The 14,996-nt window shown below is 39.2% G+C and overlaps 1 protein-coding gene across 1 annotated transcript in view; it reads right to left on the minus strand.

The window, feature by feature from the left end:
- SYNE1 (spectrin repeat containing, nuclear envelope 1) overlaps positions 1–14,996 on the minus strand; it is a 258,380-nt gene that overhangs the window by 67,494 nt on the left and 175,890 nt on the right. The window contains 10 exon segments of the mRNA XM_009324159.1: positions 1–71; positions 1,341–1,523; positions 1,927–2,059; positions 3,085–3,281; positions 6,586–6,717; positions 7,163–7,336; positions 8,008–8,208; positions 10,038–10,157; positions 11,894–11,995; positions 13,545–13,754. The exon segment at positions 1–71 is cut by the window's left edge and continues 82 nt beyond it. Coding sequence (XP_009322434.1) covers positions 1–71; positions 1,341–1,523; positions 1,927–2,059; positions 3,085–3,281; positions 6,586–6,717; positions 7,163–7,336; positions 8,008–8,208; positions 10,038–10,157; positions 11,894–11,995; positions 13,545–13,754 — 1,523 coding nt within the window.

A 14,996-nucleotide genomic window follows, 5' to 3' on the forward strand; every position in this document is an offset into this window, starting at 1 on the left:
TTTTCCATCAGGGAAATCCAGCTCATAACTTCAGTGATAGCATGGCGAGAAGGAATTTTGTCCATCTGGAGCTGTAGAGATAACAGACTTCAAATGCATGTTGTGAAGAAAATGGTAAGAATTCCTTGCTTTGCATTACCATAGTACATTTCGGTTACCTGCTGTTATTACCATGTTATTCTACATCCCTAACATACCACTGAAGTTTATTAAAGAAAAAAAGTTTTAAAAAAAAAAAAGTAGGTTTTAATAGGAGATATATTTCTTAACTGCATGCATCCTAATAAGAAAATATTATATTAAAGCCTTCTTATTTCCATTCTTCATTGTACAAAGAAACTGGACAAACTCAAAGATTCCATTTCTGACTTCAAAAGGTTCTGCATTCTCATTCCACAATTCTGTATTGGGCTTACATAGAAGATCAACTTTAAGTTATGTTTTTCCTGTCCTTGTAAATGACTAATGAATAGACCCATGGAAAACAATTTTACACAACTCTTCCTGTGGTAGTGATTTCTAAGTGGGCTGATTTTGAATAGTACGTTTTTTTTTTTCTTAAAAGACTCACTTTCAACACTTGATACAGTAGTGCTTGCTTACGTTTAGTTACTCCGAAACGTGTTCTATGACATTTTTAGGTAGACATACGCATTTTGCACTACAAGACAGTTCAGAGAACTACTGAATGACATTATTTTGTTTAATATAATAGACTCAGGTAACATTTGTTACCCTTGCTCTCTCCCCCTATATCACGATGATGATATTATGAAAGCATTCCAAATTATAAACTGAAGCAGCCGCTTAGACTGATAACCTCCTAGCAACTAAATACTAAGACAACTTTTAGACCAGTATAATTCTTTACCTTCAGTATTATAGCATTAAAAACCCAAAACTACACAACCAAAACCCTCCTGCTCCTACAAACACTGGCAGGAACCTTGCACAATGTTTTTAGATTTATTTTGTCTTGCATAGGCTTGAACCCAGTCTGTTCAATCAGAACAAAGCCACCATCCAAATCTGACAGGGCACAGGGATGTGAACTCCCTTTTTCTAAAAAGCATACCAACACGTTGAAAAAATCCTCATCTATTCTTTGGTTAAAATTTAACATATGTAACCGTGAAAGTTTGACATTATCACCAATTGGTGTTAGACAGTATGGGTAGACAGGATTTGGACATGAGTGTAAGCTTTCCCACATTAAAACAGGAGTAACATTGTTCCTATGTTGCCTCACATGGATAAATTGAGGAAGGGAACAACTATCTCTCAAAACCAGTGCCAACCGTATGGTCTGAATTTTCTGGAATTTCAAAGGCCTTCCTTACCTGGTGCAATTTCTCTTGTACTGCTGGGATTTGTGTGAGCAGCTCTGTCCACTGACTGTCGATGTGGGACAATCCCGCACGCAATGCTGCTGTATCCACCTTCTTCAGCCTGAGGAGCTGGTTCCCAGTACTCAGGACAGAAGATTTCTGTGATGATTTAGCATCCACTTCTTTTGAAAACTCCTGTAAGCAGAATCATTTTTGTGGAAATAATCAACCACTTGTTTACTGTACTTAAAGCTTTACCTCAGAAAGCTAAGAATACCTTCCCTTCAAAAATATGTACTTTCTACTAGTGTTTATCAGCTATACTTCAGACCAAGTGAGAATAAAAATTGTTTTCGGTCATAAAACCCTTTTCTGTTTTCAGAATCATCAAGCTTTACAATCTTTGCATATAGCAAAGGAGTGCTGAATGTGCAAACACACCAGTTTTTTGAAGGACAGCTCACTTACAGAAGCAGATTTTTTTTTTTTTTTGCATACTCACTACTTCAATGATGAGAAAAAGTATAACCATATGATTGCTCAACTCTTTATTTGTAACTGGGGAGAAAAAGGTGTCCCAGGTCCATGAATAACTTACCAAAAAGGAGTTCAGGTGGTCTCGGACTGTTTCCAGTTCCTGAGGAACTGTCAAAGACTGCTGGCTCCAAAACTCAAGTCGCTCCTTTGCAGATTGTAACCAGTGTGTCAGTTCACTCGATTCACTCTGATACCTGTAAAGATGTTTAAAGAAAACTAAAACAGTCATTGCCACTTCTTGCCTCCAACTGAGCAGTCTCCTCCACGTGTTACAAGAAGACACTATATGCCAGATTTAAAATAAAAATATTTTCTTTCCTTTATTAAATTTCAGAAAAATGTGATTTAATTTTAAAGACAAGCATGGTATCAGGAAGCTCTTATTTTAGCCATTACACCCACAATTCCTAACAGTGCCTTCTTTTTGCCTCTTAGGAAAAGCTAAGTTTAATGAAGGACTAGTAACTAGGTTACCAATCTGTTTGAGCAAGCTGCAACAGCACCCCACCCCACCTCACACATATAAACACATTTTTGCTTTCCATTAGAAGGCTCAATCTTACAAAAGCTTTACCACAAGGTATCTCAGAGAAGAAATTTAATGTTTTTTTCAGAAGCTATCTCCGTATCATTTCATATGCCAAGCAACTAATGAGATGTCAGAATGAGAGTGTCTTCACATAACCTTTATACATACAATCCCTTTACATATCTCTCTTGAAAGGCTAGTGAGCCAACAAGCCAGGGATATTATGAATAATAGACAAAGCTTGTATATCACTTAGAGAATTAATTTCAGAAGTAGCATATGAACATTACTAAAGGCAGCTAAAAGCTCCCTTCCATATATGCAGTGACACAGACCCACGAGAACCAGCAGTGGCAATACCCCTATCAGAACATGCTGAGGCTACTCATGCTACCCAGCAAAGTACACACCCTTTCTCATCAACCTGTATGGACATGGGGCTTCTAACTTAGTCATCTAAGTAAGGTATCTTCTGACTTCCTCCCACCAGCTGTTATCCAGTACATGTTTTATTGCAAATGAGACAGTGTGATAGCACTTGTATGGAACAGAAGTAGGATATTGTAGAGTAGACAAACTATCTCAAAGTATTTTCTTTTAAGCGTCAAATCTAATAGTTCCGGCTTCAGAATGGCTTTGACCTGAACAGTGCAGGTGATAAGTTTATACTATCCATTACATCAGCATTACCTTGTCCAGTGCTTCAGTATTGTCTCCAGCCTGTGAAGCTCCTTGGTAACCTTGCTGGTGTTACTTAACCAGTGTTCTCCTAGTTGGTTCAGTTGACTTTCGAGATCTGAGCAGCTAACAGAAAAAAGGAGCCTTTTCCCATCATCTAGCACTTGGTATAATTTAGGTTGGTATTCAGTCAGGTTAGATCTCAGATGCTGTAATGACAGAGGAGACTGTTAGATAGCTCTGTAGGTCTCTGCCACCACACTTTCCCAAAATTTAGTTTTCTTTTATTGCGTTTTGTAGCGTATCCAATGTCACCATGGCACATCACATTTTTTCCCTCTGCTCCAGCTCTAGAACTCCCTGAGAACCATCATGCAGGTAACCTGCTCAAAAATCTGAACGTGCTGTCATAAGTCCCCTCACTTCAATATGTCTATTGACACCTCCTTATGATGAACTCCTCCTTAGTGTAGATATTTTACACTTGAACAATTTCAAAAGAATCTTCATGGGCAACACCATTTCTGAGAGAAATTGATTAAAATGTCAGAACTTAATGTACCATCTGCTGAAAACTCTACTGCAATGAAAGTTAAAGGTGTTCAATATCAAGTTATTAACAGTGGCCACACTTCAGCCCTTTCAATGCCTATCTTCAGCTCTCTGGTCATCTAACTCTTCTTTTACTTATCTACCCTCCTGCTATCCATGGCTACAAAAGAGAAGATCACTCCCCGCCCCCCATCCAAATTCCTGAACGCAGAAGCCAATTGTTATGGCAAAAGAAATCAAAAAAGGTACTGAAAGAGGAAAGGCTGTTAATACTCTTACCCTGAATCCAATGGGGAGCAGAGACAGACTTCATTTAAATGGTGACTTGTGGATGGGTAAAGAATTTGTATATACGGGCAAATATACCTGCCAAATTCTGCTATCATTACACAAATAGTACAGATTTTTAAAACATCTATATATTTGACTAAGCTTGAGCACAAAATGTACATGCATTCCAATTTTTCAGTTATGCTGAAACTAATCTGAAGATAAAGTGTACAAAACTACCAGTCTCATGGTGAGTACATAAACTTTCTATCACTCTTATTTTCTTTCACATAAATAGAGCTCTAGTAACTTAACAGAATTTTTATATTTATATACATGTGTCTGTGTGTGTACTTACATACAACATATATACACAAATAAATGTATAACTCCTAGAAAATAGCATAAAAAATTCCAAGATAGCCATAAATTAATTATGATGGATTTTTAACCTAAACATGATTACAGGGAGAGAAAAAAAGGTATTAAAAATTATGCCACAGATGAGCGTAAGAATCTGGATTTGAATAACCTAATTTATGTAACTGACAAGAGAAACAAAAGAGGGAAACTAATTTAGGGTCAGGACCAACACAAACAATACCTAGCATTAAACAAAACCAAAATAAAACCCACACACAATAGATTGCTTAAGATCTCCTCATACCATTGCAAAAGCAGAAAGCTGTCTAATATGAGAACAATATACATAACAAATTCAGAGTAGACAAGAAGTCAATTTGCAAGAAAAATTTGGCAGATGTTTTTCTGTAAAACAAAACAAGAAAACACCCCCCCACACCCCCCAACTAAAGTATCTGGTGTATAATGAGACAAAGACAAAACACTAGACCAGAATTCTCATTCTGAGAACAGACGGAAAAAACAGGATGTGGTAGACAACCTATATTTAAACTACTAGTTCTTGTTGCATTTGAGAAGGAGGAAGGCAACTTGGGGAACGGCAGGTTGTTCAGCCTCACCATGCTCTCTAGAAAGATCATAGAGCACATCCCCTCAGAATCCATTTTCAAGGACAAAAAGGACCAAAAGGTAATCAGGAATATTCAGCTTGGATTCACTAACTTGACAGCCTTTTATGACAAAATTACTGTCTCTGTGGATGAGACTCACTTCAGTATGACCTTTGACACTGTCTCCCACAGGACCCTCCTCCGGAAGCGGAGAGAATCATAGAATGGTTTGGGTTGGAAGGGACCTTAAAGATCACCTAGTTCCAACCCCCCTGCCATGGGCAGGGACACTTTCCACTAGAGCAGGGTGCTCAAAGCACCATCCAACCTGGCCTTGAACACTGCCAGGGATGGGGCACCCACAACTTCCCTGGGCAACCTGTTCCAGCGCCTCACCACCCTCACAGTGAAGAATTTCTTCCTTATATCTAATCTAAATCGACCCTCTTTCAGTTTAAAGCCATTACCCCTTGTCCTATCACTACATGCCCTTGTAAAAAAGTCCCTCTCCAGCTTTCTGTAGGCCCCCTTCAGGTACTGGAAGGCTGCTATAAGGTCTCCCCAGAGCCTTCTCTTCTCCAGGCTGAACAACCCCAACTCTCTCAGCCTGTCTTCATAGGAGAGGTGCTCCAGCCCTCTGATCATATCGTGGTCCTCCTCTGGACTCGCTCCAACAGGTCCATGTCCTTCTGCGGGCTGGATACATGGGTTGAAAACTAGCTGCATTACCAGTCTCAAACACTAGTGATCAAAGGCTCGATGTTTGACTGGCAGACTGTAATGGTCTGAGTACTCCAGGGATTGTTGATATTTGAGCCCAAACATCTTCAACATCTTCATTAATGGCATGGATGATGACAGAAAGTGCTCCCTCAGTAACTTTGTGGATGACACTAACATAGGGAGAGTGGTTGACACAAAAAATGGCAGACTTAGTCCAGAGACACTTTGATAAACTTGAGGTTGGAGGCAGCAGAAACCTTAGGAGGCTCAACAAGAGCTGCAAATTCTGTGCCTTGGGCAAAATAACGCTGTTTCTCAGTACAAGCTAGGAAGGGAATGGCTCCTGTATTTAACCTGGCATCTTCCATAACCAAGATATCATGAATAAGGCAAGCCACAGCACTGGCGTACATTAGGACTGTAAAAAACCAATTTAAGTGATTTTATTATCCCCATCTACATTGTGTTGATGAGGCCACATCTAGTGCATCTGATTCTGCCCTGCCCCCACCTCCCACTGCGTTCAAGAAGAAGGAAGTAGTCAGGGTCTGGTGTAAAGCTATTAAGATGTTTAGGGACCTAGAGCACGTGTCCTTTAAAAAGAGGCTGAGAGAGGTATGCTTATTTTAGTTTGACAAACTGGAGGCTAAGGGCCAGTCTAACAAAGGCCTACAACTATTTGGAGTGGAATTAAAAAGGTTATAGAGGTAAATGCTCCTCAGTAGTGCCACACAATGTAAAAAGGACAAAGGTGACAAGCTGAAAGTTGAAGGTTTAGATTGGGCATTATAGAAAACCTTTTCAGTAGGGGGTGGTGCAGCACTGCAGTTGGTCCCCAGCTCGGCTGTGGGATCTCCATCTTTCGAAGTTTCCAACCCTGTGGCTGATCCAGCCCATGGCAACTGCCCTGCTTCAAGTGGGAGGCTGGAGTAGATGACCTTCAGAGGTCCCTTTCATCCAACTCTTCCATAAAGAATGTCTAAAAAGCACCAACCTGAAAAAGTGTAATCCGGTCTGTAAGCCTGTCCTCCGTCTCCTCCACCAAACCAACAGTGGGGATGCTACTTTCAACAGACTCTAGCTGTCTGGTAAGTTCCTGGTAATCTTCATCCAGACGCATCCAGGTCTGCAAGCACAAATTATCCATGTACACGGGGAATATTGATCTGGGTATCTAGAATTTTTATTATTTGCTTTCGCAATATGAAATCCTACAGCTGCGTGGTTGTGAATGTACAGAAATAACAGTACAAATGTCCAGTGAACCTAAAAGACGACACCATCTCTGTGTCAAGCTCAGCTTTTACTTAAAACACATGGATAAAGCTGTCATGTGTTCCTTGTCAGCTAAAGCTAAGCAGCTCTTTCAAATTTAGAGGAACACAACTTGTGTCACCTGAAGGTCACAACAGTTAAATAGCAAAGATTACACATAGTCTGTCAGTGCCTTGTGTGTATGACAAAAGGGATTGATGTCCATCAACGCTGTCCAAGCATAGGAAATCAGCATTACAGAATATCCAGGTGGTTGATCACAATGGCAGTACAGAAAAGGCCACGGAAATTCTCACCTCTAGAATGTATTCCAGCTCCACACCTCGTTTATGAGCCAGCTTTAATACAGTTGAAGCTTGTGTCATTAGCTCTGAATGTGACCGAGTTTCCTTCAAGAGGGCAAAGCTACTCATCTTTCTAAAGAGCGTTTCCGTCAGGATCATGTGAGACTCCAACCCCTGAAAATATTCCTGAGAAATTTGGGTGTGAGGGAGAGGATAAAGAGAGAATAGAGAAGAGAAAGTGCAATTGTTACTCAATTCATTACCACTAAAACATTTTAAGACAACGGCAGTACAATCAAGCAGCTGTAGACATAGAATTAGGTCTCCACCAATATTTCACAAAATCCAACACACAATATAAAAAGGGCAATGGCCTTTTTAAAGGAAGAAAGAGATCAGCCTTTCCATGCAAATAATATCCCAACTCTGATTCCATAAGCAAAAATAGCTTAAATCAGATATACAGCACCAAAAAATTCTGCCTAATAAAAAAAATGTGGAAAAGTCTTGTTATATTTTGTGGGTGTTATTAGCAAATGTAAATTTCCATTGGAAAAAAATGGAGCGGTGGATGAAATTGCTATGTAGCATGACAGGACAAGAATAGGAACTTGTTATTAGAGTGAGGAAGAAAACGTGATCTACCTGGGTTCACCTTCAACAGAGCATTTGAAAGTTATTCAGTCAGAACAGTTCATTGATTCCAATTTAAAATACAGTAAGTTTTAATATATCTTGATTTAATATTGGCCCACCATTCTGAAAAGCTCCTGAACCTTTAGGAACAGAAGGTTAGCAATTTGCTGTGTACAAGCTTACAGTCATGATTAGTCCTGAAATATGTCACAGTTTCCTACCTTATGTTTGTCAAGTAGCGATCGAACCTCTTCCTTAGAAGCAACAATAATTTTCTGGTCACCAGCCATCTTTTCTTGGCCTGTTTCTAACAGGTCAGCCAGGTCCTGCAAAGCCCGTTCGTACTGCCTCTTAAGAGCCAGATTCTGATTCAGGTCACTCCGTCTGGATCCAATGATCATCATCAGCTCATCATACATATCCTTGGGGGTAAAGAGTAGCAATGGTGATTCTTATTTCACACCTTACACATGTCGTGCTATAAGCAACCTTACTGTCCCTCTATTCCTCTGTGAATACTAGCAGAATAACATCTCTTCCCAGCTCAAAAAGACTGTGCAGATATACTGACTTAATTGATAAATTAACAAGTCACCATTTAAAGAGAGAAAAAAATCAGCAAGACCTGCAACTCTTTCAAGTGCATGCATTCAGGAACAAAGTTAGCAGAATCCCAAAGGCTTGCTTTAAGTAGCAAAGGAGTGGGGTGATTGGGCTTAAGTCAAAGTCCAGACTACTGCGTGGCTACTGCACACTGCAGATGCTGTTTACATTTTGCTTCTTATAATGCAGGGGGTTGGATGGACTACATGGCTACAGACTACAGGCATCTCAAAGCCAAATTTGTCTCCCTCTCCTGCCCCAGCAGCTTACTGGTAGCAAGCAAGATACATACAAGCCGTAGTAAAAACCAAACCAGGCCCAAAATAGCAATGTACTCTATATAGAACAGTGAAGTGTAGAAAGAGTGCAGTGTGTATTTCACAGTGTGCCCATACTGCCAAATTACAAAACGAGCCAAAAGGAAGAATCTCATCAGTTCCTGTGTGCTATTACTCATCTTGCATACCTCAACCATAAAAGTGAGAACAACCTACAGATGCTTTTCTTCACCTGAGCAGGATTACTTTCTTGTTTTGGTTTTGAGAATTGTATTCTCAGAACATACATCTGACTGTGAATGTAAGCCCGTACTTTTGATCAAGACAAGGCATCCAGACACTAATAAACCAAAATATCTCTACGACCATCCAGTGCTACAGCAAAGTACCCACCCTCAGACTGCAGCTGGCTCGTCTAGATTTAAAGAGACAATTGTGAGAAGCGCAACTGTCAAAAAAGCAAAGGAAAGGCTTTTCTAAAAACTGAAATCAAGGGGAGGAGAATATCTACACATAATCTGACAGCAAAAATAAGCAGGTGGCTCTAAGACCAAAAGGATAAAGAACTGGGAAAAAGACATATTTGCACAACTCTACGTCATTAATTTTTAATTGAGATCACTGTTTTGTTGGCTTAATAAATTTACGGTCCAGTTTCAGTTGTTTTCTTTGCTTCCAATTTATTATTATGTCATTATAAAGGGTAAAATTCAGCCATAAACCTTCTCTTTGATTGTTCCTTAAGCATTCCCCTGCCTCAGCACCAAACTGCTCGCAAAGGAGTTTCAACAGCTTTATAAAAGTTCTGGATCAATTGCCCACATGTACCTACTTCAGAGAGCCTTAAGATAAGAGTCCTACTACTTGGGTGTGTTCAAAACCAAGTCTAATGGAAAGTATGCAGGAACATGAGAGGTGTTCTAGTAAAAGCAGAACATTTCCAGTTTCAGGTCACACTTAGCTATCTATCACCCTTCACACCCTTCCTTTTTTTTTTTTTTTAATGACGGATGTAAGAGAGAACTAAACCCCAGATCATGAGACAGTGGTGAGAACAGGGCTCAACCTTCAGCAGACATTTATATTTCCATGCTTAACTTGATCTATTTGAACAGGGACTCAACAAGAGCTGAAGCAAAACATGTTTTTGTGTGTTTTTTATGATTAATACTGCTAATAATAGAGATGTTAGAAAATTTGAAAATGCAATAAGTAGAAAAACTAGGTGAATCAAGGAGAAAATAATCTTTTATACACACTGAAATGCTTTTAAATATGCTTTCCTAAACTGCCTTATGAACAATAAAAAGGAGCATACTAATACCTTTGATATCACCAGACAGGTCTAGGATGGAACTTAAGAACCATACCTGGATCTTAGATAGCTCTTGCAGAGAAGGTTGGTCAATTTGTAGCTTGTCTACATGCTTCTTTAATTCATTGATTCCAGTATCTAGCTCCTTCAAACCTTCTTCTGCCTGCAGTATGACCTGTATTTGAAAATTACATCAATTAGTTTGAAGGTTTAATAACAGTACTGCAGCTGCCATACAGTAACATCCTTTTCTGTTTTCTGCCTGAAGTATTAATCAGTGCTTCAGTCTGCTGAAATTTTAAAGGATACTATAAAGAAAAAGTATTAACTCAAAGTTGGGAGAGCCCAGCTTGTTTCTTAAAGTTAAATACCATATGGCATTATTGTTTTTTTAATAACAAACTGTTTTAGTATCATACACTATTTTATACAAAACCTTGCTGTGAAGTTCCACATTTTAATTATATGGTGCAGGCACAAAAGGACTATTAGTTGTTCTAACACCTTCTTTTAAAGCATTCTTTTTATTAACACTCATTCCTGTCATATCTGAGCACCAAGCAAACAATGATCACAGCAAAAGACATGCAAAGAGCTGTGCACAGTTCCCTTACAGGACTAGTATAGGGCCAAAATTACTGTCAAGGAAAAGGACTTGTACATCCCCTTTTGTACTTGGAAAATGACAACTGAAAGCACACAGGTTGCTATCTGCAAGTGTATGCAGGTGATAATTTGGCTTTTTTCAATGGAAGCTACAAGAAACAAGGTCTTTCAGCCTAGGAGTCTCTGCTGAATTAATGCATGCAAGCTACAACAAAGTTAAAAGCACAAGGTAGACTCCTGTAGTTAAGGTCCTTTGTTAAGGCCCTTTCCTGGAAACTGCATATCCAAATGCTTAAACTATATATGTGAGTAGAACTCCTGACTCCTAGTAATGCGAAGTATGCATAATATAGTCACTAAATTTACACTTCATGCAGCTAAGTTACCTGGCTGATTAAAGGCCTTATTTCTACTTTCCCAATCACATTTTGAACAAACAGTAATGCTTTTAAATTTGAATGTTTTATCAGCCAAGGTAGATGTTCAGAAAAAAAATCAGTTCAGTTGTTTTTGTTACCATGTCATTCTCCTATTTGGTAGTTAAATTAATCATATAGGAGCTAAATTTTTACCAGTCTTTCGTATCACGGAAGATAGGAAAGAAAGACACAGGCTGCCAGCTCTCTTACTTATACATGAACTAAAATTCCATCAAATATATATATTTCTGTTTAGCTGCCAGTATTTCTGCAGTATTTCTGTTTTGCTGAAGGATAAGTCTCCTCTTCTCAGTCATCTGCTGGAACCAGGTAACAGTAGCTCTTGGGTAACAAGAAGCATCTGTAGAAAGTAGCCCTTAACATACTTCGTTCACTTTTCTCATTGGCAAAACAGAAACAAGGAAACAGGATGTATTTTGTCATACTATTATTTCATTATTCATCAGGCAATTCCTGATAAAGAAAAAAACATTATTGCCTTAAATTAAAATGAATAACAGTCAAGATATTACTATAAACCAGTGCAGAAGAAAGTGCCTTTGGTTTTTAATAAAGTGTAATAGTCAAACAGCTCAGCCAAACTTTAGATGTTTTTGGTTCATTGAAGTTTTTTTTCTTTCAAATAGTGCCCAGTATGTGCGTAACTAGGGTCAGCTGAGGAGATGATAAAGACACTTTGTGGTTGTTTTTTTTTAATTTATAAGCATGTGTGGTAGACTCTTGGAAGTACTTATTTTCACATACTTTATGCGAACACATACATTCTCCCATAAAAAGCAACTGTTCTCTAGAATCCAGTTACACCTTGAATAGAAACTTTGTCTCTTCCCTTGCCCCTGCCCAAATAATAGACATTTGGTAATACCTGCATTTGTTCTGTTTCTGGTCTCTCAACTGCCTCTGCTAGTTTCTGTAGAACTAAATATTTGTTATCAGCCACCGATGTAAACAGGAGCTTCAGGTCATTCTACAGGAGACAGCAACAACAAATTATAGCCAATCACAGCCAAAACCAACTGAAAAATATTTTAGATTTCGAAAAGTTTAAAGCATTACAGTGTTACAATGTCAGCACTAAGGCATAAAAACTATTCAACATTGGAAGCACCATAATTATCCAATGCAAAATATGCAACGTTGCCGAAAATCCGTAACTGGATATATATGAGCAAAAAGCTAAACCAACTCCTATTCAAAACATAACCTGTGAACACACTTCTGCTTTTGCCTTCCAATTAGATGACTATTTAGTAAGGGTCAGCTAGCTTCACTTAACAAAAATATGTTATTCTTGTGTAGTCTGTTCAATCACATAGCTCATAAACAAGCTATGTTGTACTTTTTAAGGCAAGCTTTTTGCATTAGAAACTTGAGCAAATATTACAAAAAAGTAAACAAGGCTTCAACACATTACAGGGCTAACTACACATTACAACTTTTAGAGTACCTTACCAGACTAGATACATACATACTTAACAATTTTGCCAAGCTACAATCAATTGGTTTTTTTATGCATTCATCCCAACAAAACTCCTAATATTGGTAAAAAGGAAAATAATCAGTACATTTCTCTAAGACTTTTAGCATTATATAGGAGTGTGTTTCTGATTTTTTATTTTTGCGTGTAGTAATTCTTTTAAATATTAAATATCTCTGGTATAACAATAAGGTACGGGATCCTAATCAGCTTGTCTCCTTTCTTCAGCAAAGGAAGGCCTTTTATTGAAAATTGTTGAAATTTTTTTTTTTTCCTATCCACTGCAGAGGAAAGGTTATGGAGTTTAGAAAGAAATCCTGTAGTAACAACCTATGAAATGATGATCCTAATCTACAGACACCAGCAATCTGTTTTCCAATTTTTTTTGCTGGAATTTATGTTTTTTTCATTAAAATTAAACCATAGTGGAGGCTTTATATGATAAGAATAGGAAAGAAGGTAGAGACCAAGTAAGGTCTGAAAGCATTTCTGAACCCGTTTGAAAAGATTTCTAAAAGCGAACATTTCTCACTTCATTTTTTCTGCTTTGCTCACTACAGACAGCTTGAGATACAAGCTCTTATAGAATAATGGGATGTCTTGAAGGTGATCAGAAAGGTGGGAATCAGTATTATGCTTTCTATTTTATCACAGCTAATAAAAACAGTGTACTCTACAGATTTTATAATTTCATAAATCATAGAGTGGAACTCTAGAGTTGCTTTTTCTCCTTTGAGAACAGTAGTTAACAACTTCCATTTATTGCAATGCCAGCAGGGTGACAAAGTGTGGGATGAATGATCACTTCCACAATAATTGCATGAGTTGCAGAAGGCTTCTAGCAAAGAGTTTAAATTTTGGATCATGATTTGGGTGCCAAATTTTGCATAGCCTAAGAAGTAGTTTGATTTTCAGTAAAAACCTGTGAAAACTTGTTCTCTTGATTTGGTACCAAAAATTCTTATTGCTTTGAGAATCACATCCTTTATATCCCCATTTGACATGTACCCCTGTTAATTCCTTCAGATGGGCATCATACCTTGAAAGTCGCTATTTGCTGGAGCTTTCCTTTCATCTGATGGCATCTCTGGTTTACTACTGACTCCAGCAAGGTCAGTCTTCTCAGGAGACAATCCAAAGTGTCTTCTATAATATCCCTATTATCACCATTCTCAGGAAATATCCGAGCAAATAAATTCTTGTTCTTATCCATTTCTTCTGTTATCTCTTTGATTTCTTTGGCAAGAGACTGATTTTGTAGAAAACAAAAAAAAGTGACAATTAGATATTCTAGAAAGTAGGCAAACATATTGCCATAACCATTGACAATTTTGCAGTGATGCAGTGACTTTTTTTACATTGTTAATATACACACGCTAGACAAAGTTATGCAGCTACAGTATTTCCGATAATAAAAAAGTAATTAAAAAAAAACCAAACACCAGACTGCTCTGAGGAAAACAAGTGCTGAAACAAAATGAACCTGCCCGAATAAGAGCTTTGTGAAGCAGAAATCCATGTAGCTGCTGAAAAATCCTTTTTCTCTCCTTCTCCCCTCCCTTCCTCTCCCTCTCCATTTCATGCTGATAAATTTGTACTGTTTCCATATCCCAGAGCATTCCTCCCTCATTTTCAGTTCATTTCAATTTCAACACTGTGGTGTTTGTTAATACTTAGCAAAGAAGTTACACAGAAGAAAGACTCTCTGTTTAATTCTCTTCCGACCAGAAAAAATTTGGGTCAGGTGCTGCTTTCTGCAACATTCTTGTATTGGGTTTGCGTGGCAAGGTTTTGGTAGCAGGGAGGCTACAGGGGTGGCTTCTGTGAGAAGCTGCTAGAAGCTTCCCCTGTGTCCAACAGAGCCAATGCCAGCCGGCTCCAAGAGGGACCCACCTCTGGCCAAGGCCGAGCCCATCAGCAACAGTGGTAGCGCCGCTGTGAGAACATATTTAAGGAGGGGGAAAAAACCTGCGCAACTGCAATCGGAGAGAGGAGTGAGAATATGTGAGAGAAACAACTCTGCAGCCACCAAGGCCAGTGAAGAAGGAGGGGGAGGAGGTGCTCCAGGCGCCGGAGCAGAGATTCCCCTGCAGCCCGTGGTGAAGACCACAGTGAAGCAGGCTGTCCCCCTGCAGCCCATGGAGGTCTATGGGGGAGCAGATATCCACCCACAGCTGATGGAGGAAGCCGGATGCCCAAAGGAGGATGTGACCCCATGGGAAGCCCACGCTGGAGCAGGCTCCTGGCAGGACCTGTGGACCCATGAAGAGAAAAGCCCACGCTGGAGCAGGTTTGCTGGCAGGACTTGTGACCCCATGGGGGACCCATGCTGGAGCAGTCTGTTCCTGAAGGACTGCACCCTGTGGAAGGGACCCACGCTGGAGCAGTACATGAAGAACTGCGGCTCATGGGAAGGACTCATATTGCAGAAGTTCATGGCGGACTGTCTCTTGTGGGAGGGACCCCATGCTGGAGCAGGGGAAGAGTGTGA

The sequence above is a fragment of the Pygoscelis adeliae genome, unplaced genomic scaffold (assembly GCF_000699105.1).
Source record: "Pygoscelis adeliae isolate BGI_AS28 unplaced genomic scaffold, ASM69910v1 Scaffold105, whole genome shotgun sequence".
NCBI classification, from domain to species: Eukaryota; Metazoa; Chordata; class Aves; order Sphenisciformes; family Spheniscidae; genus Pygoscelis; species Pygoscelis adeliae.